The sequence below is a fragment of the Eublepharis macularius genome, chromosome 12, assembly GCF_028583425.1.
Source record: "Eublepharis macularius isolate TG4126 chromosome 12, MPM_Emac_v1.0, whole genome shotgun sequence".
NCBI lineage: Eukaryota > Metazoa > Chordata > Lepidosauria > Squamata > Eublepharidae > Eublepharis > Eublepharis macularius.
This window is the reverse complement of record NC_072801.1, coordinates 55,539,850-55,563,863: the sequence shown is the minus strand read 5'-3', so window position 1 is coordinate 55,563,863 and position 24,014 is coordinate 55,539,850. Positions and strand designations below refer to the sequence as shown.

Below are 24,014 nucleotides of genomic sequence, written 5' to 3'. Positions count from 1 at the left end.
GGTGTGGATCGTTTATTGGGGATCGTCGCTAGCGCCGATCCACGATCAGCTGGATCGTTAATTTATTTTGGATCGTGCCCATCTCTAGTCCTTAACCCTGGCTGACTCCACCCATTTTCAATGTAGCAACAGTCCGATTGCAAGACCTCTGTTGGATATAAGTGCAATATAAGTGCATGGATACAATTTACATTCAGGGAATGTTAGAAGATTCCACTTCTAATGCTGTTCCATTCCTCAGGTTTCATAGGGGGAGAAACCAGAGAGTTAGAAAGATAGACTGGTCAGAGCATCTGTTTACTGTTTATTCCTTTACTGCCCTTTGATGTGTAGATTACTACTCAGGAGTAGAGATGGTCACAAACGTAAATACAACCCAAAAAACCCCATGCACCACGCTGGTTCGGGGTTCACAAACGGTATGCTTGTTTGTTGGGTCGTATTTACAGGGGCAGTTTAAATGGCCATTTCCCCAGTTAAATGGCCATTTAAGGGCCCTGCTGCAGCAGGTCCCGCCCGCCCCCCCTCCCCGCCACCTGCCAGCTGATAGTTTAAAGGGACCTGCCTGGCAGCCTTCCTGCCCTTCAAGAGGCTGAAAACGGCCTTCCTGCCCTTCAAATGGCTGTTGTGGCAGCCATTTGAGGGGCAGGAAGGCTGTTTTCAGCCTCTTCCATCGCCCTGCAGGCCCCCAGGGAGATGGAAGAGGCCAAAAATGGCCTTCCTGCCCCTCCTGGGAGGAGAGAAAGGATGCTGCGCTGCAGGATAAGATAAGTGTGGGGCTGGGCTGGGGCTGGGGGGGTAGGGGGGCTGGGGTTTGGGCAGTTTAAAGGGCCCTGCCAGGCAGGCCCCTTTAAACTATCAGCTGGCAGGCTGTGGGGGGGATCTCCCCTGCCACCTGCCAGCTGCTAGTTTAAAGGGACCTGCCGCTTGCAAGGCAGGAAAGGGCCCTTTAAACTGTTAAATGTCCATTTCCCTGCCACTTTTAAGGCCAGAAAGGGGCATTTAAACCCCACAAACTGCGAACCACGAACTGGTTCATAACCAGTCCAGTTCTGTGGTTCGTGGAACCCACAAATCACGAACCTGCTGGTTCATTGTTTTTTTTTTGTTCCATGTCCATGTCAATTCAATTCAAATACCTTTAACGGCATACAAAGATCTAAGACAGCAAACAAATCACTATAAAATTACATAAAATATCAGAAGTCAATATATTTATACAAAACTTGTATGAATCTTTAGCATACCCACTAAAAACTCTGCAACCAATGTCCATGTCTACTCATGAGGACTTCCTCCTCAGAACAGATCTGTAGGTAGGAAGCTCTCTTCACTTTCCTATCAAAGTATGGAGTTTCTATAATAAAGAACTCTGATTTCTTTTTTAAAACTATTTTTTTTCTAAAACTGCTTCCCTTTTAAAACATACCCTCACACCAGCCAGAACGCTCCAGCCACCCATCATCATGTATTCTTTGCAGTCAATGCTACTCTGTTAAGAACCAGTTTCTATTCCTTTTAACAGGGAAAAAAGTGAGTATTTTATTTTCCAGTAACCTTATCATTACATTGTATTTTGGAAATGGAACACTGGGAAAGGGTAGGCCTTATGTTTCCTTATTGAAATAGCTTTGTTTGGTTTTTGTGGCTTTTTTTTTGCTGGGTGTGGGAGAACAGTTAGTTTTTTTTCATGGTAATGTATGGGGGGGGGCTGCTTCAGCCACTCCTAAACCCCTCTTTCAATTTCCATTCCATGTTTAATGGAGAGGTGGTATCTATTGCAGAAAAGGACAATTCCTAAAAATGAGTGCTGTCTCTCTGAAGCAATGAGAAGCCCTATATGCATGAACAAGATTGGAAGAGAGGGGGTGCAGATCAGAGGCCTTTTAAAAATTTCCTTTTGCCCTGTGTCCAGGCTGTGATTTGGTTAATAATGTCTTTTAAGGTGGAGTTTAAGCAGTGTGCTAAGAAAGCAAGGTATATAAAATCCTAGGTAGTATAACTGCGAGTTTTCTTTGGGGTCATGACTAGTACTGTTCTGAATTGCCTCAAAATGTGCTTGTACTCACTTATAGGATATGTTTGAAGTGAGAAGATGGGAGTTTGCTACTACTTTGCACTCTGTACACTGCTCAGAAATCGAGTGCACGGCAACTGTTTTGTATTCTGCCCTGGTTCAAACTTCAACCATGCATTTACCAAATGAAGGCATCTGCAATGCCATAATTTAGTAAATTTCAGTACTAAGTCACCCTTATGAATAAGGCAGAATCAAGACTCCTGTAAATGAACATCCAGGAAAACTTTAAAAATGTTCCCTTACAGGCTTTTCTGTGTTGCCTTTCTTAGTGTCAAATTTGTGACCATTAATTTGTCCTATACACATGGTATGTATAATTATAGATCATAAAGTGACTATCCTAAAAGTGAATTTCAAAAACAGGACACAACAAGAGATCACTGAGATAGCACTATAACCACTGACCAACTCCCACATTTCCCTAGGTTTGGCCCAGCTCAGGGGCATTGTTAGGGGGGTCCCCATGGGTGCCTGGGTCCCCTTAAATTTGTGCAGAGCCCCTCCCTAAATCTTCCATGGCCCTGCCTCCATAGATGGTGGCAATGGAAGCCCCTCCCTGTGATGTCATTGGCTCCTCCCTGTGATGTCCCTAACATAGCAATATCTCTGGCCCGGCCCCAGCCCTCCCCCCGGGAAATTGGAAAGTCTATGCCACTGGTTAGGGGGGTCCCCATGGGTGCCGGGGTCCCCCTAAGTTTGTGCAGAGCCCCTCCCTAAATCTTCCATGGCCCTGCCTCCATAGATGGTGGCAATGGAAGCCCCTCCCTGTGATGTCATTGGATCCTCCCTGTGATGTCCCTAACATAGCAATATCTCTGGCCCAGCCCCAGCCCCCCCCCCCCCCGGAAATTGGAAAGTCTACTCCCCTGGTCGGTGATGCTCTAGCATATAGTTCCCCCAAATGCTATAATGTCCCTAGCAATTCACTCACATCAATTCCAAGTGCACAGAAAATGAGGTCAGCCCATCAGAACACTGCACATTGCTTCCCCCACTTACCTCCCACTGGTCAGCTGAGCAGTGTTGGGAAAGGCTAGCTGAGAGTGGGGGATTCCCTGCCACACTCAGGAACTTGGTAAAGCCTAAGCAAGGTTCATGTGAATGTGGCATTTTACCGACTGAAGTGAACTTGAAATTTCATTATCCGTAATAAACATCCATTTAAAGGTGCATCAAGCTCTTCAGCACAACAAGTTGTGAGTATAACATGATGTTTCACCTTTAGCCCGCTAATAACTGCAGGGGCAGCTGTGGCACTCCAGGGGTGGGTAGGTGGGTGTGCGTGTGCATGTGCATGTGTGGGGCACATCAGGAACCAAGGGGAAAATTTCTCACAAATATTTTATCTCCATCTTTTGTCTGCTTATGATAAACTAAATTTTATACTTTCAGACACAGACCTTTTTATTTTGAATAGGATGGCACTCTACACCCTGGCTGCTTGGAAAATAAGGGCAAATGTGGCAACTAGGAGAGTAAACACCTGATACAGTTCGTTGTCTTATAAGCTGCTAGAAACCATTTAGTTTTAATGTTTATTTTTTACATTTTAGGTAAAATGCATTTTATTGTAATTTTATTTATATGCATGTAATTATATTTGTATTCATGTGTTTTTTAAAAATCTTTTTAATGAAAGGTTTTAGATTGTGAAGGCCTATGGCCATGTACAATAAATTCTTTCATATGCAAATGAGGAAGGACATATGCCTTAAAAATATTGTGCATCATGAGAAAGGATGTTTTCAGAATGTTTTGGAATTGATAAGTGCACTGACTTCTGCCACCGTATTTTTTTGGGGGGGGTATTGTTTCTGTGGGACCTTTTCACCGCAGTGGCAACATGTGTAGTTTTTGTCAGTCATTTCAGGGTTAAGGGTTATCTAATCAGGATATCTGATTTTGAGCCTCATGCATAAGGTGAACTCATAGGTTGACCTGTGGCATCATCACCATCTGTTTTAGCTGCCTGTAAAGCAGCATTCAAGTTCAACATAAAAGTTCAGTAACAGTAACAGTAACAGTAACAGTAACAGTAACAGTAACAGTAACAGTAACAGTAACAGTAACAGTAACAGTAACAGTAACAGTAACAGTAACAGTAACAGTAACAGTAACAACATTCGCTTTATATACCACCCTTCAGGATGACTTAACACCCTCTCAGAGTAGCTTACAAAGTATGTCATTATTATCTCCACAACAAAACACCCTGTGAGGTGGTTGGGGCTGAGAGAGTTCATAGAAGCTGTGACTGACGCAAGGTCACCAAGCTGGCTTCAAGTGGAGGAGTGAGGAATCAAACCCGATTCTCCAGATTAGGGTCCTGCACTCTTAACTACTACACCAAACTGGCTCCAGCAGACATTACTACCAACAGACAGCAGATGATAATGCTCAGATCAATACCATGTGAAAATAACACAATAAAGAAGGGCACCGCATAGTAATAAGCAACAAGCAAGGTAGAGACTTACAGCAGAAAGCCTAAATGACCCACTAAACTTAAAGAACACCTTACAGCTGAAAATTAACAACCAAGTTTCTCTAAGTATTTATCAAAAATATATTTATATCAAAGCAACTAAGTGTTCTTTACATATAAACCACAGTTGTTAGTTACAAAGATAAAGCAATCAATAATCAATAGGTTTGAGCATCTCATAGATTTAAATGTCCCCATAATTGTTAGTTTTCAGCTGTAAGGTGTTCTTTAAGTTTAGTGGGTCATTTAGACCTTCCGCTGTAGATCTCTACCTTGCTTGCAGATCTATACCATGACAAACTTTACTTATTACTTACCACAGATCAGGTGTATTTTCTGGTCATTTGGGAACATCAGAAAAATTGGAAGATGTCCAAAACAGGTACAATTACTGGGTTTGATTTTTTGTATGCTTTCTCTTACATTATTACAATTGCATGGACACACATTAAATTAAATTCTGCCAATCTGAACTGCCAATTTAGACCAAGGCCAACATAATCAGCACCACATAGTTAGGAGGGTGTGCCACAGTCATTATGGTTGTTTTTTTTCCTGCTAGACAACAAATTTCCAGGGGTCACTATAAAAAAAAAACATTGTAAATAAAAACCCCATGTACCAGCAGGATGTGAATGCAGGGATAGACAGGGCTTTGTCAGTCTGCTCTATCATGATTTTTAGTTAACATTTATATGTAAGGTATTTACCCACTGATTCCCCAACATATTTTCACAAAGAAAAAAAAAATTAACAGGATAAAGGTTGGAGCCACCGAGTTTCTGCTATTTAAAAGGTAAGAAGATACCTTCTTTGACCAACTTGAAGTAGCGGCAGTAGTATGGAGGGAATTGGGTAAAATTAAGTAAAAAAAGCTAGCTGGATCCAAAATCATTCTGCACTTAATCACTTCTCTTTTCCTCCTTAGCCTCTTACCTCCACTTCATTTTGGGGGGGAAAAGATCATAAATGTTCTAAACTAAAATGACCTTACTGTGGAGTCCCTTTGTGGGACGGGGCTGATGAAACTCATTGCATCATTTTGATACTATTCTGCTACTGAAGCATCACAGTTTTGTTTTCCAATTGAAGTTTTAAAAAGAAAATCAGTTTGACTTTTAACTCCTCCCTTTTCATACACAGGTATAGTTCTTGGTTAAAGCTTTTTTTGAGGGTGTTATTTCTTTTTTAAAAGTTAAACTGGGCAAAGCTGTAGCTGGTTCATCCAGGGAGAAGATAGAAAGAAGGCAGAGAAATTATATTGTACAGAGTGCTGAAGGAGGAGGGGGAGGGAAGGTTCCATTAACTGAACTTTATGCTGACATTCCCCTTTAGGCTAAAGTTGGCTCAAGCACACCCACAGATGCATTTTCTGATTCATGGAAGTGAGAACTAAACTAACACTGATAGCACAGCACACTCTAAGAGACATGTGTGAATGGAGAAAAAGTTGGTCATGAAGTTGCTGGTACTGCTGTTGCTGCTTTTGATGCTGTGCCATGCCGTATGCAAGAAGCATTCCATTCATTGCACCACAACTATTGATTTTCTTCCAGTTACTCATGCATTTTATCATCCTGGTGACCTGATTGTTGGTGAGATTGTTTCTCAAGTCTTCTACGCATATGAAACTCCCTCTTTCAAGGAGGAGCCTACACAGTTGCTCATTTCTGAGCCCATGTAAGACATTCATTCATGGTCTTTGTACCATTTACTTATTCATCTAAATCTACAATGTATATGATATTTTTAAAAAGTATGGGAAGACTGGATCCTGTCTTGAGGACATAAAATCTATAATTTGATACATGGAAGACAGCAAAAGGACCACAGGGAGGTGGAGTTGAGAGAACAAGAAAGGGGAACAATGAGCTTACCTTTCCATTGACTTAATAGAGTAAAAGTGAAAACTTAAGCAGAGTTACAGCAATCTAAGCCTATTAACTTGAATGGGCTTACACTGAAGTAACTGTTTAGGATTTCACTGTAAAATACCTAAATGGTCATGTCCAAATCTTCACAGAATAGGGGGATTTTGAAGAAGGATTTGAAAGGAGAGAAAGAGATGAGATCATTCTGGTGGTCTGGGAAGCAGCCAGAGGCAAGAGACAAAATGGAAAGTATAGATTTTTGAGGAACCAAAGAACTTCGGTTGGCTCAGGTTGTCAGTCTAGAAAAATGAAGACCAGAGGCAGAGATACATCAGTGTAGGGTAATGAAGGAGAGGCAGGGAGGCCTTGAAGGAGTATGAGGGTAAAGATGAAGTTTTTGCATTGGCTCTAGCAAATGACAAGAACCTTGCATCAAGATATTAGAAAAATCATCTCATAGTAAGAATGGATGAGATGAATAAGTGATTTTTGTGAAAAAGCGCTGGCTGGAAATAGTGGTCCAGATGTGACAGCCAAAGAACACAGATTTCTGTAGTAAAGGCAAAGGAGGACCAGGACATAGACGAAGGGATTGGAAAGGAAGGAACATATTTCTCTAGTGCTGCAGTAGGCTTGAAAAATCTGAAATATATATATATGGACATGAAAATGGAATTCTGCTTCTGCAGTTGAAAAGCACTGAAAGAAGCTAAGTTTATGTTTCCTTCTGTATAAAATTTGTAGATATTTTTTAAAGCTCATTACTGACCATTGGGGCAGTATATGCTGTGGTCCCAGGCCCTTCTAAATATTGTGTCTAGATTATTCTTCTTAACAGATAGATTTTGACTGCTCAGGACATTTAGTCAAAGAGTTTTAATCAGAATAAAGGAAAGGAAGGACTAAATTTCAATTGAAAGAAACTAGAAGGAGGTGGGTTGGGGGGGGGACAAGATGCCCACAGAAGCCCAGCGTGCCTGCATTGTCCTCCCTCTCCCTGGCCCCTTTGCAAAGAAGAACCACCGAAGCTGAGTCCAAGCCTTCCCCTCCCTGAATGTAAATTTAATGCTAGGCTCGGCAAGGGGAGGAAGGCAAGCAGTGTTCATCTGCCTTATGATCAGAATGGCATGGAGAGAGGCAGCTAGATCAGGTTGATGTCTTCCTCCTGCATCTTCCTCAGGCGAACTGGCCAGTTAGCAAGCACACTCAACTAGGGCTCTCCATTGTGTGCCTGTTCTGGAGGGGGCCTCACAGCTCTGTGTTAAAAAAACTACAGATCAATTAAAAATGAAGTCAGCCAACACAGGTTTAACTCCAGAAACTCAGAGACCTAGTCCACCACCCCACAAGCAAATAAGAATAGAAAGGGGAAAAAATGAAACAAAAGAGTGACCCTTCAGCTGAGGAAACCCAATAACTTATAATGATGGTTGTTGGGGGTTTTCCGGGCTGTATTGCCGTGGTCTTGGCATTGTAGTTCCTGACGTTTCGCCAGCAGCTGTGGCTGGCATCTTCAGAGGTGTAGCACCAAAAGACAGATATCTCTCAGTGTCACAGTGTGGAAAAGATGTAGGTCATTTGTATCTACTCAGGAGGGGTGGGGTTGAGCTGAGTCATTCTGTGAGAGTTTCCCAGGGTGTGGAATGCTAATGGCGGGAGGCTTCACTGAGTCATTCTGTAAGAGTTTCCCAGGGTGTGGAATGCTAATGGCGGGAGGCTTCACTGTATCCTGAGGATACAGTGTATCCTCAGGATACAGTGAAGCCTCCCGCCATTAGCATTCCACACCCTGGGAAACTCTTACAGAATGACTCAGTGAAGCCTCCCGCCATTAGCATTCCACACCCTGGGAAACTCTCACAGAATGACTCAGCTCAACCCCACCCCTCCTGAGTAGATACAAATGACCTACATCTTTTCCACACTGTGACACTGAGAGATATCTGTCTTTTGGTGCTACACCTCTGAAGATGCCAGCCACAGCTGCTGGCAAAACGTCAGGAACTACAATGCCAAGACCACGGCAATACAGCCCGGAAAACCCCCAACAACCATCGTTCTCCGGCCGTGAAAGCCTTCGACAATACAACTTATAATGAGCTTACTTCCAGAGCGTTGCTGCAGCACAAGCCTGAAGCCGCTCTCGTGCAACGTGCAATGCAAAAAAAACCCCTGCAACAAGCAATTCCTTGCTCGGTAACAGTGGGCTGGAAAGTGAAACCGCGGCTCCGCCCTAAATGCTCACATAGAGAATAATGGGAGCTCTCTCATTGGCAGCCAGAGCTGTCTACCAAAGTTTTCAGGGCTAGGATTGGTGTGTTCCAAAGGCAGCAAAAGGCCTGCAGGTGGCTCCTACGTTACCTAGGGAATTGATTGCTTGACGCCAGGATGTCTGTGTTCATGGAGCAATGGACCAAAGGACCCACCCAAAAGTCATGGCTTCATGAAAAATATGCCTCCCACAAGCTGCCTGTTCATAAACACTGAACAGGGCAAGTTCATGTCAAATTTAGGTCCAGTTTCCGGTCCGTGTCCTATTGAAAATAGAGAAGCACAGTGTGATGGAGAAGCTCCTTGTAGGAAGGTGGGTTGAATGAAGGACATATTTTGGCTCTTTGGATACCAAGAAAGTCTGTAACTCATTATAGATCAATGCCAAGAAACTACCAGCCTAATTTGGCCTTGGCTTTTGCTGTAAAAGAGATAAATGGGAATCCCAACATCTTACAAATATCACTTTGGGCTTCCACATGCTCAACAACTATTATAGTTCAAGGATGACCTATGAAGCCACTCTGAGGGCCAAGCTAAAAGTGACAAATGACACTTGAATGGCAAGTGTATTTCTCCCTGTTCACTTGCCCTCCGCTCAATCCACTTGCTGTTCAAGTGTCATTTGTCACTTGTAGCTTTGCCCTGAGCTTCCTTTCCACACATTGGGATTTTGTGCCCAATTTCAAATGTCATAAACAGATTGCAGTCTTTGGAGGACTGAGTTCAGAAACATCTGCTAATATTGCCAGCATAGTTGTTGTTCACAAGATGATACAGGGCTATGGAAATTTGACTCAAATGTTATGATCAACTGTATTCATCCCAAAGCACTGAAAAAAATTAGCACTTTGCATGGACATATATCCTATGAAGACATCCTTCTTATTTCACTTCCCTAGTGCCTGTTAAGAAAGGATTTCCTGTAAGAAAGTCACATAGTATTTCTATAAAGTTATGGCATTATCTGTGTTTAAAGTTTGGAGCTATGATATAAGCTGATCATGGTCACATAGGCACCTCTCCACTATTCATAATTCCATTTTAAATGTATAACTCACCACTGTATTTTTATGGCAATTAGATGAAAATTATTACTGGTGAATAGTAAACCAGTGTTTATAAGCACAACTATAAGTAACTATAAGCAACGGTCAGTCTGACTTCTGTTGCTGGGAAGATATTAGAACAGATTTTAATAGGATCAATATGTAAACATCTGAAGGACCGCTCAGTGATCTGGGGAAGTCAGCATGGTTTTGTCCCTAACAGATCTTGCCAGACCAACCTGGTTTCCTTCTTTGATCGAGTGACCAGCTTACTGGATTGGGGAACTCTGTTGACGTGATTTATCTGTATTTCAGTAAAGCGTTTGATAAGGTCCCCCATGACATTCTGATGGGCAAACTGGAAGACTGTGGACTGGACTATAGGACAGTTCAGTGGACAGGGAACTGGTTAGAGGACCGCACCCAAAGAGTGGTGGTCAATGGCATTACATCAGATTGGAGGGAGGTGTCCAGTGGGGTGCCGCAGGGCTTAGCTTTGGGCCTGGTACTTTTCAATATTTTTATCAATGATCTGGATGAAGGAGTGGAAGGGCTGCTCATTAAATTTGTTGATGATACCAAATTGGGAGGAGTAGCAAACACCCAAGAAGATAGAATTAAAATTCAACAAGACCTGAATACTCTGGAGAAGTGGACAGCTGTGAATAGGATGCAATTCAACAAAGACAAGTGCACAGTATTACATCTGAGCCACAAAAATGGCAAACACAAATACTGGATGGGGGGGTACACTTCTGGGCAGTAGTATATGTGAAAGAGATCTTGGGGTAAGAGTGGACTGTAAACTAAATATGAGCAGTCAGTGTGATGCGGTGGCAAAAAAGGCCAATTCAATCCTGGGTTGTATCAAAGGGGCCATAGCGTCAAAATCGCAGGAGGTCATAGTCCCTCTCTATACTGCCTTGGTCAGGCCGCACCTGGACTATTGTGTGCAGTTCTGGAGGCCTCACTTCAAAAAGGATGTGGATAAAATCGAGAGGGTGCAGAGGAGAATGACGAGGATGATCAGGGGTCTGGAGACAGAGCCCAACGAGGAAAGGCTGAGGGCCTTGGGAATGTTTTGTTTGAAGAAGAGGCGATTGAGGGGGGACATGATTGCTCTCTTTAAGTATTTGAAAGGCTGTCATTTGGAGGAAGGCAGGGAGCTGTTCCAGTCGGCAGCAGAGGGTAGGATGCAAATCAATGGGCTTAAATTACATGCACAAAGGTACCGGCTGCATGTTAGGAAGAACTTTTTCATGGTCAGAGTAGTTCAAAAGTGGAATCAGCTGCCTAGGGAGGTGGTGAGCTCCCCTTCACTGACAGTTTTCAAGAAGAGGCTGAATGAATATTTGTCAGAGATGCTTTAGGCTGATCCTGCACTGGGCAGGGGGTTGGACTAGATGGTCTGTATGGCCCCTTCCAACTCTATGATTCTATAATTCTATGATTCTATAACTATAAGAGCTAGATTGAAAAAAGAGAAGCACAGTGTAGTGGAGAAGCTCCTTGTAGGATGGTGGGATGAGTGAATGAAAGATATTTGCAGTTTGGATACCAAGAATGTCTGTAACTCTCATTATAGATCAGTACCAAAGTACTACCAGCACATCTTGGCCTTGGCTTTTGCTATAAAAGAGATCAATGGGAATCCCAGCATTTTACCAAACATCTCATTAGGCTTCCACATCCTCAACAGCTACTATGTTCCAAGGATGACATATAAAGCCACCCTGAGCTTGCTTTCCACACACCGGAATTTTGTGCCCAATTTCAAATGTGATATACAGAACAATCAGATCGCAGTCATTGGCGGACTGAGTTCAGAAACATCTGCTGATATTGCCACCATAGTTGCCATTAAAAAGATGCCACAGGTAAGACATCCATATAGGGCTATGGATTTTTGACTCCTTTGGCATGTGATTGAATGATACCCTGCGTTCCACCAGGAAAAAAAATATTGTATCCTTTTTTCCAGCTCACATATGGATCATTTTCCACAGTGCAGGGTAATAAATTGCTATTTACTTCCGTATATCCGATGGTCCCCAATGATGCCACTCAATATATGGGAGTTATCCGGTTATTTCACCATTTCAGATGGACATGGATTGTACTGATTGCAACAGATGATGACAATGGGGACAGGTTCTTGCAAATCATGCTGCCAATGCTTAATGAGAATAGCATCTGTTTTGATTTCATAATAAGATTACCAAAACAGACTAATATGCAAGGTGCAGTAGATGCACTTTTAAGGCAGACAGAGAATATTCCTATTCACACTCCAAGTAAAGCCAATGCATATTTTGTACATGGAGAGAACCCATCCATGAACATTTTGAGACTACTCCTGTTTTTAGCACCTTTAATTTCAATTCCACCTGTGCATAAAGTATGGATTGTTACATGCCACTGGGACTTTGAATCAATCTCTGTCCAAAGGGTTTGGGATATAGAAACCTTCCACGGTGCTCTCTCTCTTGCAGTTCACTCCAATGATCCTCCAGGATTCCAAACATTCCTGCGGTCCATAAGTCCTTCCTGGGCAAAAGGAGATGGTTTTATCCAGAACTTCTGGGAGCAGACATTCAGTTGTTCACTGAGAAATCCAAATATTCATGGGGACAGCAAGAAAGTGTGCACTGGAGAGGAGAAGCTGGATTCTGTTCCAGTGACTTTGTTTGAAATGAGCATGACTGGCCACAGCTACAATGTCTACAATGCTGTCTATGCAGTATCACATACTTTGCAGGCTATCTACTTATTCAGATCTAAACATAGAAGAATGGACAAAGGATGGAATCTAGAGTTCTATAATGTGCAACCCTGGCAGGTAATTGCGTCTTAAAAGACCCTATTTTTCCCATCAGACTTGGTTTATTTATCATTTGGAATATTTGCACTACGTATCTCCATCTCAAAATGTTTGTAGTATTGGGCAGGCTAGATAAATTGAAGTTAGGTCACTGGTGGCTTTATAGATAAGAACCAGAAAAACACTGAATTTCACTTCAACCAAACTGGGACCCGATGTGGATCCAGATTATCCAGAACCAGGGGAAATTTCTGAACAACCTCCAGAAGAAGATTTAGGTACAGTCCATTACATCATTGTTATAACCCTTGCCTCTTGGGGCCGTGTGCAGATCCTTCTCCATCCTGACTTGCCACCTCCTTCTCCCACCTGTGGCTCTGCTCAGCCTCAAAAATAAACTGGACAGAGCCTGGTTGCTTCACTGGCCCATCTCATTCTCTTTCAGGGGATGTCATCATTCTTCTCTCTTTCTGTCCAAGACTAGCCCAGTGTCTCCTCCCTGGCCCAGCTCAGAGGCCCTCTTTTTTTCCCCTTCCACTCACCTCCTCTATCCCCAGGGCCTCCACCAGGGTACTTCCCAGCTGCCGGAGATCAGACAGCCAACCACCAGATCACCTGGCTCCTCTCCTTGGCCTTCATTGGACAGGGCCGGCTGAGCTGCACCTGAGCTTCCAGCATGCTCCTGGCCCCTCCTTTGCTGGCCCCAGCCAGGGTCTTCTCTGCTAGGCTTCTCTTGGCATCCTCCACAGTAGCTCCCACTGCATTCTTGCCTCTCTAGAGGCTTTATGGCACATTCACTGTGAGCCAGGCTCTCCACTGCTGTTCTCTATGGCAGCCTGGTGAGTCAGGGGCATTTTGTTGCTCCTGGGTGTGGGGCCAAAAATTCCTCTGCAGTCTGGGTATGAAGGGCTGCTGTTGTAAACTGCTGCAGGCCTGTTACAATCTCACCAACCTGCAAGCAGCTGAAGCATAGACAATCATAACCAGATGTAAGACAGAGTCATACTGGTGCGTGTCATAATTTATAAAAGGATGTATGCACTACAGAGTTATGAGCCTCAATGTGGCAAAAGACAAGTTGTCACTCTTATTCAGCTAAGATGTTATCAGCCACAATCATCTATTCATTCTTAGCCATTGTAATGGTAAGATCATTGTAATGGTTTCATCATTTAAGTGTAATTTCCTTATCTTTTCTCTCTCCACTAGTTGCATCATTTTCTAAGGAACATCATGTTCAACAACAGTGCTGGAGACACTGTGTGTTTTGATGAAAATGGAATCCTGAAAGCTGGGTTTGATGTCACAAACTGGGTAACGTTCTCAAATGGATCTTTTCTTAGAGTCAAAGTGGGAAAGATGGATCCTCAGGCTCCTCAAGGCAAAGAGTTGACCCTTAATGATACTCAAATTTTGTGGCATAGAACATTCAACCAGGTGAGACATAGACGGAAAATAAATGATGTGCCTGGGCACGTTGGTGCCCACAAGGTTCCCTGGGTAGTGTAGTCTTACAAAGAATAGCCGCTCAATGTGATTCACCATCATGAGAAGAGCAATGGGAGGAATTCTCTTTCTTGCAAAAAGCCTCAGGGAGCTCGGGGCAGGAGGGGAGTAACAGGATGCTGGAAATCCAGGATGGAATTTTGCAAGAGCAGTAGAAAGAATTCCCCCCACAGCTCGTCTCTTCGGTAGAGAATTGCATTGACCAGCTATTCTCTCTCTCTCTCTCTCTCTCTCTCTCTCTCTCTCTCTCTCTCTCTCTCTCTCTCTCTCTCTCTCTTTTATATGGCTATTGCCTTAAGCAGAAAGCAAAATGAGAAGAACCTTGCTAATATCATGTCTCTGAATTATTGCTCCTATATATTTTGCCACAGAAAGAGTAATGGAGTAATTTGTATCCAATAATAACCATGTCACCTGTGCTCTCGTATTACGTAGTTCCATATTTTTAAGTAGAGGAATGATTAAGCAAGCCCTCAACTCATTAAAATATGGGACACTCTATAGTCATATGTTCAATGGTTTCAGTTTTATCAAGTGGCATTTGCTTGTTCTTTTAGCATATGGAACCTTGTTGTATCTTCCCTCCAAAACGACCAAGGGAAAAGCATTTATTCTTGTCAGAGTAAAAGTTCTTCTGAGCTTTGGTACTATCAAATGACCAAAATACTTTGGCAGTTGCATTGGGAGGGCAACTCCTAAGAGTGGAACATGCCCTCTGTGCCCTAACAGATATATTAGTAATGTTCATCTTCCTGACTTGCATTTTTATTTGCCTAATTATATCTTTGTTCTGTATAGTAATGACCATATTGTTTGTTATTCCTAGGCATTTCATTTTCTTTCCCAATAGTTGATCCCATTGACTATTATATTTATCTGCCTGAATGAGTCCAAGTAGATTTTAAAATCTTTACTTTAAAAAGAAATGTTTTTACTATGCCTTAGCTTCCATTGATGTTTCACCCAATTCAACTCTCAGATCTAATCCCAAAACACATCTGCGAGTAGTCGATAAGAGTTGTAAAAAATCATACAGGATTGTAATCATACAGTTGTAAAAAATCATCCACTCTCTCAAATGTGGCCTGAACCCAGATTTCTGCACCATACAAAAATTGATTTAGAACCTTGGCATTATATACCTTCAAGGCCAAGGGGACAAATTCGCCTCCCACTGTATAAAAACATTTTGCAATTGTCCTCCCAACTCCCAAGCCAGTATTCCTCACCAAATCCAAATGTGTTTTCCATGCAAGGGATGTGTCAAAATGGATTCCCAGGTATTTAAATTGGTTCCATAGATTGCCCTGCTATATACCATCTGAAGATGTTTCCCCTTTTCCTTTTATTAAATATCATGACCTTGGATTTCACTACAGTAATAGAGAAGCCTTCATGGTGACAGTAATACTCAAAAGTTTTTAATTAATTTCTGGAGTCCCACAACTGATCTGGTCTTTATCACTGCATCATCAGCATACAGTGACCAGCTGTTCTAGTAAGAATGCACTACCCGGAGAACACCTTGGGACCCAACATGTGAAGGACACATGTGTGGTGACTCAAGTAGTTTGTTTGGCTCATAGAGGCAGATTCTAAGTGTATAAATAGTAGAAAAAGTAAAGCTATACAGCGTCTATTTTAGAGCTCAGTCTGCCCTTGACATATGGGGAGAGATCATAGAAAATGTTTGTCAGCATCAGTTGGATTCAACCTGGTTAAAAAAAAGCAAGCGGAGTCCCCTTTGACCACCCCCAAAAAACTTTAATGGAGATTATTATTATTGTTGTTGTTGTTGTTGTTGTTGTTGTTACTATTATTATTATGTTTCAATTTATAAACTGCCCATCCTCAGAGGCTGTGGGCGGTGAACAACAGTTAAAATCAATAAAAACAAGAAAACAATAATTCTAAAATCAACATAAAATAAACAATAATGAAATAAATTAACCAGACACATTAAGGTGCAATGGTGGGGAGAACCCCCCACCCCAAAGGTGGGAGGCCGACATGGCACCACCCCCTTCAACCACCGAACGCCTGGCGGAACAGCTCTGTCTTACAGGCCTGGCGGAATGATAATATGTCCTGCTGGGCCCGTGAGAGGACATGGTGGGGGAGGGGAAATGAGATGCTTCCAACAAGACCTTGAGTGTCCCCCATTTGTCATTTATTATTGAAGAATTTTGTTTTTTAAAAGAAACAAGTCCAAATAGGTGATTCATCTTTAACATCCAATTCAGTATTTTAGGACTGAAGGCCAATATACTGAGGGACATCTTTCTTTCACAACACTCTAAAGTGAGCTGTGGCTCATGAAATCCCATGCCCTACCAAAAACTTTGCTAGTCTCAGGGCTTTTTTTCTGGGAAAAGAGGTGGTGGAACTCAGTGGGTTGCCCTCAGAGAAAATGGTCACATGACTGGTGGCCCCTCCCCCTGATTTCCAGACAGAGGGGAGTTTAGATTGCCCTCCGCGCCACTAAGTGGCACGTAGGGCAATCTAAACTCCCCTCTGTCTGGAGATCAGGGGGCGGGGTCACCAGCAATGTGACGATTTTCAAGAGGTTCCGGAACTCCATTCCCCCGCGTTCCCCCTGAAAAAAAGCACTGGCTAGTCTTATATGTGTTACTGGACTCTTGGTCCTTTCTACTGCTACAAACAGACAAACACAGCTATCCATCTTGATCTATCTCAACACTGTAAAAGCTTCTGGAATACCTTTCATTCTGAGTGAAGATGTACTTGATAATAATCATCCTTTTTGCTTATGGACAGGAAGTGCCCCTTTCCCTCTGTAATGAATATTGTCATCCTGGCTACAGTAGGAAAAAGAAAGAAGGGAAGAAGTTTTGCTGCTATGATTGTACTCAGTGCCCAGAAGAAACCATTTCTCAGGACAAGGGTAAGATACACAATTAACGCAGATGTCATTCATGTCCTTCGTAAGAATATATTGAGGGGGGAAATCAAGATAGTGATAATTCACACAGTCAGTGATCTTAAGGGAATGGGAATTTCAGTGACTCACTGTTACTCTTCCATGAATAATGAGATTAATAAAGAGATTAACAGTATTCTGCCTAAATTACAGGTTAAGTGGCGGGGGGGGGGGGAGAAGTTAAATCAATAGCTGGATGATTCAGAGTGCCCATTTGTTTAAATTTAATTTAACTAGGGTTGGCAGCTCTGTCTCAGCAATGCTGGGACCTTGGGAGGGGGGTGGAGCCTGAGTAGGGAGAACATTTTATTTGTTTATTTAAATATCTTGCACCTGGACTATTTTAATGATTATCTCAAATTGTATAGTTTCATGATTAATTCATAAAACTGTATTTTATGAATGCTGTTAGCCTCCCTGAGCCCATTTTTGAGGAGGGCAAGGTATAAATAAATAAATAACATCAGTAAGGTAAAAATACCATGGAGATTAGAGGAGGTTCCTAGAAAATTAATGGTGGTCACCTGCAGGTGATATGAAAGCATCCATCACACTGACCACAATTGGGTAACTGGAAACTCCATGCTGAATCCATGTTAAAGCTTCATGTTACTGGGTGCGGTGGTGCTGGTACAATAATAACACCTATATTGCAGTTAGGGGGCTTAAATAACAGGAATCCAAAGGCCGCTTGATGAATTCATGATTGAGATGAGGCATTAACAAAGGACTTCCTAGTTCTTTAGGCTACATAGTCCAAACTGTGCATTCATTTGAAATATCAAGAATTAAAAAAGTCCTCACATGTTCTGAATACCTGTACACTTCTTTATATCATTTCTCAAAAAACAATCATTTTCCTGAAGTCTGTATTTGAAAATAATAATAATAACTATTTGATATTCTAGATCTTGGTTCTCTAGATATTGATCAAAGTCTTGAGATACTAAAGAACTCCTTTTCTTTCCAGACATGGATGCCTGTGTTAAATGTCCACAAGATCATTATGCCAACAACAATCGAGATCAATGCATTCCAAAGGTCATACACTTCCTCTCTTACAAAGAACCATTAGGAATCCTCTTAACGAGTTTGGTTATTTCTTTCTCTCTGATCACAACTTTGGTAATTGGAATTTTCATAAAGTACCAGGAGACTCCCATCATCAAAGCCAACAACCTCACCCTCACCTACATTCACCTCCTCTCCCTTCTTCTTTGCTTCCTCTGCTCCTTGCTCTTCATTGGACAACCTTCACAAGTGACCTGCCTTCTCCGACAAACTATCTTTGGTATTGTCTTTTCTGTGGCCCTTTCCAGTGTGTTGGCCAAAACCATCACCGTAGTTTTAGCATTCACGGCTACCAAACCAGGATCCAAGATAAGGAAATGGATTGGGAAAAGAACGGCCAGTTCTCTTGTCCTTTTCTGCTCCTTTATCCAAGCAGGCATTTGTACACTTTGGCTAAGCAATTCCCCACCATTCCCTTTTATGGACATGCATTCGATTACAGGGGAAATCATACTGGAATGTAATGAGGGCTCTGTTACCATGTTTCACTGTGTTTTGAGCTACATGGGCTTTCTGGCCATTGCCAGCTCCATTGTGGCTTTCTTTGCTAGGAAGTTACCTGACAGTTTCAATGAAGCCAAATTCATCACCTTTAGCATGTTGGTCTTTTGCAGTGTTTGGTTGTGCTTTGTTCCAACCTACCTGAGCACCAAAGGTAAATCGATGGTGGCTGTAGAGATTTTTTCTATCTTGGCCTCCAGTGTTGGCTTACTGGGTTGTATCTTTTCCCCTAAATGCTACATCATTATTATGAGACCTGAGCTGAACAACAAAGATCAAGTAATGAGAAAAAAGTAATGAAAATATAAGGTTATTTTCTAGTTTCAGATAAATTTCTTCAAAATGTAGAAGATGATATTTCATAAGAGCCATGTAGAAAATTGTGACAGGGACATTATATAACCTGACCCTCTTAAGGAGATGAGTGGTGTGGTTCAGTATCCTGGAATATTTCTTTTTTTAAAAAAGTATTTTATAATTCATAATTTTGTTTGGGGAGGGGAGTGTTTCTCCAGCCGAAAAAGCACCCTCAGAAAGCTATGCTGAGAATCATAGGCTCTGCATGTCCAAAAGAAATGGGAGATGTGAGCTTTCGTATATGGAAGGGAATTAGGCGAAACTGCATGAAAAATCTGTCTGCATCCAACCCAATGTCTATGGTTACCCAAATGTCTCTAACCCCTGAGATAAGGAGGGGTCCTCAGAGTGTTTCACTCAGTACAAACTGGATAACTTTATTATTTACATCCCCTGCCTGATGCATACCAGAGTTCCAGATTTGGGGTGTCACTTTAAAGTTAAAGTGGTGTAGGTCCCAGACAAAGAGTTAAACATGTAATTCAGGTTTTATTATAACTAGGTAAAGGAATGGGGGAATAGTGACAGTTACAGATAGAAATAAGAAAACAACTATTAAAATATAAAAGAATAGTGGGATATTGACAGAGAAACATTTCATTTCATACAAGTTAGTCAAACATTTAAAATGTATATAACGTACATTTATATTACTTATATTACGTATATTACTTAGTACTAGCTACTACTGTTCTAATGACCTAAGGGTATGACAATGTATGTAAAATAAACATTCAAGCCTGTCTTGAAGATGATGATATCCGTAACAAAGTTGGATAAAACAGAGATGGTGTGAAGAAGCCTTGTGCATCTCTGGGGTATCGGTCAGATATTTTGGGATCTCTAGGGTTATTTCTATACCTCAGAATGCGGAAAAAGATGAGAAGTACAGGGGCATTGCTGTGTGCATCCATCAGGATTGGATGTGGAGTGAAAAAAATTATTGGTGGATCTTAGCCAATAACTAATTGGCAGGAAAATTAGTTTATGAGGAGGGGGATTTGATGGACGTTAGTAAATGTCAGAAATGATACTAGTGACAGAGGTACAGACAGAGCCACAGGACAAAATGCAAGATCTCAGATTTCAAAACCCTTTGACACACTAGTAATCTTGGGGAGGGGGCAAAAATACTATTCCAGACCGCTCCTCTTTATACTGCATATGAACATTACAGATATGAGATGGCCCCACTTGAGTACACTCCACAGAATTACCTAAAGGTAATCTCATATAAACCTGGCTTTTAACTAACAGAACTGGATTTGATATCTCATGTCACCACAATAATTGTCGAAGGCTTTCACGGCCGGAGAACGATGGTTGTTGTGGGTTTTCCGGGCTGTATTGCCGTGGTCTTGGCATTGTAGTTCCTGACGTTTCGCCAGCAGCTGTGGCTGGCATCTTCAGAGGTGTAGCACCAAAAGACAGAGATCTCTCAGTGTCACAGTGTGGAAAAGAGAAGAGATGTAGGTCATTTGTATCTACTCAGGAGGGGTGGGGTTGAGCTGAGTCATCCTGTAAGAGTTTCCCAGGGTGTGGAATGCTAATGGCGGGAGGCTTCACTGTATCCTGAGGAGGTTCTTTTGCATATGGATTGGTACTTGATGTGCTAATCTTCTCTGCAGGGCTATTGTCAGGGATAGAATGTTTTGTTAGCCTGGTGTTTTTCAGAACTGGCAACCATGCTCGGTTCATTCTTAAGGTTTCTTCTTTCCTGTTGAAGTTTTGCTTATGCTTGTGAATTTCAATGGCTTCAAATGACCTACATCTCTTCTCTTTTCCACACTGTGACACTGAGAGATCTCTGTCTTTTGGTGCTACACCTCTGAAGATGCCAGCCACAGCTGCTGGCGAAACGTCAGGAACTACAATGCCAAGACCCCGGCAATACAGCCCGGAAAACCCACAACAACCATCACCACAATAAGCTTACATTTAAAAGGTGAAAAACACTGCCCACTTGCCACTATAGATATGAGTACAACAGGATGGTTCATAAGAGCAAGTAATTATTCAGAATAATTGATCTTGAGTAGACATGGTCACGAACAGCATTACGAATGGAAAAAACCAACGAACAGGCTACTTGGCTGCTCTCAAACGAGCTGTTTGTGAGTCACCATTCCAGCCGAACAGGTGGTCGTCACAAGCCTTGTTCATTGTGCTTGGCCGCCATTTGGAAAGCTAGACACTCAGGTGCCTTCAATCCATTGCCTCGGCAATGGAGGAAGGGACTGCCTGAACTCTGTCTGCACTCCCTCTGTCACACCAGACACCCCAATCAAAGTCCAACTTAGCTTGACGGGCAGGTCTTCTTTCCAAGCGTGGAGCTACAAAATCGGTTACAATTGGTAACGTGGGAGCAGACACCGGGGGGGAGGGAGGGAGGAGGGGGTGTTCTGTGGCCATGGGAACTCCAATCTTATCCCTGCAAACCCTGTTAGGCAGTTCTGACTGCCAACCACAGACCTGCATTTCTCAATCAGACCTCTGCTTATAAAAGAGCACTGCGCTCCCAGTTCTGGCTTTCACTTTCAGCAAGCACTAGAGCGGGACAGAGCTGTTGATAGCCTATTGGGAGAGAGGGAGGGAGAGTGCATTGGAGCTGAGCTTTTTTCTGTGTGTGGTGAGTGGGATAGGGAGCTATCTCCTCTGGTTCCAGGGCTGCTGCCAGGCCCTGGGGCCAAGCTCAGTGGGCACCTTGGCTGAGGGATCACCCTGAATATTGTTATTATTATCAGTATCAGTGCCTGAACTGGGCAGGTTTCTGGGTGTACTGATCTAGGGCTCTAGCCCCAGCCTGTGGTTCCAGGGCTGCTGCCAGGCTCTGTAGGCACCTCGGCTGAGGATTCACACTGTTTATTATTAGTATCAATATCAGTGCCTAATCTGGTGGTCAGGCTTGTGGGTGTGCTGGGCTAGGGCTCTAGCCCCTCCCTCTGGTTCCAGAGCTGCTACCAGGCTCTGGGGCCAAGCTCAGTGGGCACCTTGGCTGAGGGCCCACAGCGTTCTCTCCTTTTCTGTCCTCCTTAATTCTAGTTTGGTGGCACAATGAGTCTTCATGTTCTGGTGGCTGCCCCGGATGGTTGTGGGGTGAAGTGCAAAGGCAGTCCTCATGGTTTACTTGTGGAAAGCAGTACTTGGCTTGGCTTGGGGCAGCAGAGAGTACTCCCGCGCCCCCAGATTCACCTGTGGGGGTTGTGGAGGAGGCCAAAGAGTTCTTTCCACTGGGGGGAGAGAATCTTTCTCAACATTTTGAGGAGAGGGTGGGTGACGGATCCCTTGAGGAATGGTTTGTGTTTTATGAAAGATCCCTCCCGCCCCCATCCCAAACTCTCAGTGGTGTCCCTGCCTGTAGTCCATCCCTCACTCAGTCGTCCATGGCCAGCTTCGCAGTGCAGCCCATAACCTTTCATCCTCCTTCCCCTGGGACAATTATTGGTCCACATTTTAACGCCTCTGTATGGAGGCACTCAGGCCCTTCCTAATGACCCCCATGTGGTGTGGTGTTGTGCCTGTGATGTCCTGGTGTGCAGGGGCAAAAACATGAAGCACCTGTCATCGACAGCCCTGACTCAGCACCTGAAGACACACCACCCAAGATTGTGGTCGCTGTCCTCACTCAGTGAAACATCCGTTGGGGGGAGAAAGGGATGACCGGTTCTTCTGAGCAGGGAGCAGTGGGAGGGTCACCAGAATCCACCCCAAGCAAGAAACCTTGCCCTGAGGGTGACGCTGGTGGGAGTGGAGCGCTCAGGCAGGCCGCGCTCGTGGAGGTTGCCCCTTGGGGTCTGGGACAGCACTGCTTACAACGGTGAGGTTGAGGGCTCAGGAGGTGGATCTTTGCATCTTGGCAGAGACAATTTCCCTACATGGCTTGCCCATGTCCATCATGGAGTGCGTGGGCTTCTGCAGGCTTCTAAAACATCTTGCCCCTTGGTTCTCCATGCTGTCACTGTACTCCCTTGCCTGTCGAGTCCTGCGGTTATCTCGAATGAGGGCTGGCACGTTTGGGTCAGGTTTAGCCAGGCCCACTCCCACTGCTAACAGGCCTCTGAGGCCTTGCTAGGCCTTCCTGGCACAACCAAATCATCATGACACCTCCTTTCTGCAAAGGCAGGAAAGTGGGTGATGCTGGTGGCAGCCTCCTTTGGGCACTTGTGCCCAAGTGCCCAACTACAGTAGATGACCACATGTAGTTGAGCTGCACGGTGGCCCTATCCATTGCAAACACTGTGCCCTCTGAGCAGGGGGGAATGGGTCCCTCAAATCATGTCCTTTCCGCAAAGGCAGGAAGGTGGCCGATGTCAGCTGCTTCCCCATTTCTTTCTCTCCCTCTCTGGAACCACTCTGACCCATCCAAGCAATGTCTCCTGTCCCATCCATCCTCTTCTTTCCGTGAATGCAGGAAGGCAGTTGGTGTCTGGTGGTGCTGCCCAAACTGTTATGAGTAGTGCCCATACTGCCTGCACAGGTGAGGTGTCTTGGAGTGGTGTGGAACTGCTCTGCCCCCCTCATTTCTCAGGACTGCTGGTCCCTCTTTCTAACTCTCCCTCTGTGGAACCAATCCAACTGTTACGAACGACCTCTCCTGTCCTGCCCATCCCCTTCTTTCTGCGAAGACAGGATGGCGGGTCATGTCAGCCGCCGCTTCACGAGGGATTATCATGTTACTACTCCCTCCTTCATCACGAGGGACATCTCGGCTGCAATTGCACAGCTGATTGTATAGTATAGGGATACAACACGGTTGCACAGCATGGTGGCTCCCCTGTCAACGGGACTGACTGGACCCCTTTGAGCCGGGTGGGAATGTGTTCTGCAACTCCAGTCCTTTCTGCAAAGGCAGGAAGGTGGGCGATGGCAGCTGCTGCCACTGCCCTATTTCTTCCTCTCTCTCTCTGGGACCACTCTGACCCCTCCCAACTACCTCTTGCTTGGGAGCTTTCCAGTTCATTGTCCATGCCTCTCCCTCACAGGTACTGCAATGAATCCCTTCCTAATGACAGGCACCGCCCCGTCCTCTCCTATCCGTAAAAGGGAGGTGGTTGATGCCAG

General features: G+C 43.7%; 1 protein-coding gene across 1 annotated transcript; it reads left to right on the top strand.

Annotated features, from left to right (window-relative positions):
* Nucleotides 1-6,021: 6,021 nt before the first annotated feature.
* On the top strand, nt 6,022-18,893 carry LOC129339450 (vomeronasal type-2 receptor 26-like). Its single transcript, XM_054994029.1, has 5 exons — nt 6,022-6,245; nt 11,342-11,633; nt 13,787-14,014; nt 16,862-16,988; nt 17,995-18,893. Exons 1-5 carry the CDS (start codon nt 6,022-6,024, stop codon nt 18,891-18,893), a joined length of 1,770 nt encoding a protein of 589 aa, XP_054850004.1.
* Nucleotides 18,894-24,014: the final 5,121 nt, after the last annotated feature.

Coding starts and splice junctions, on each gene's coding strand:
- LOC129339450 (XM_054994029.1), top strand. CDS start 6,022: ATGAAGTTGCTGGTACTGCTGTTGCTGCTTTTGATGCTGTGCCATGCC. Junction 6,246..11,341: donor TTGCTCATTTCTGAGCCCAT/GTAAGACATTCA, acceptor CTCTCATTATAG/ATCAGTACCAAAGTACTACC. Junction 14,015..16,861: donor GGCATAGAACATTCAACCAG/GTGAGACATAGA, acceptor GCTTATGGACAG/GAAGTGCCCCTTTCCCTCTG.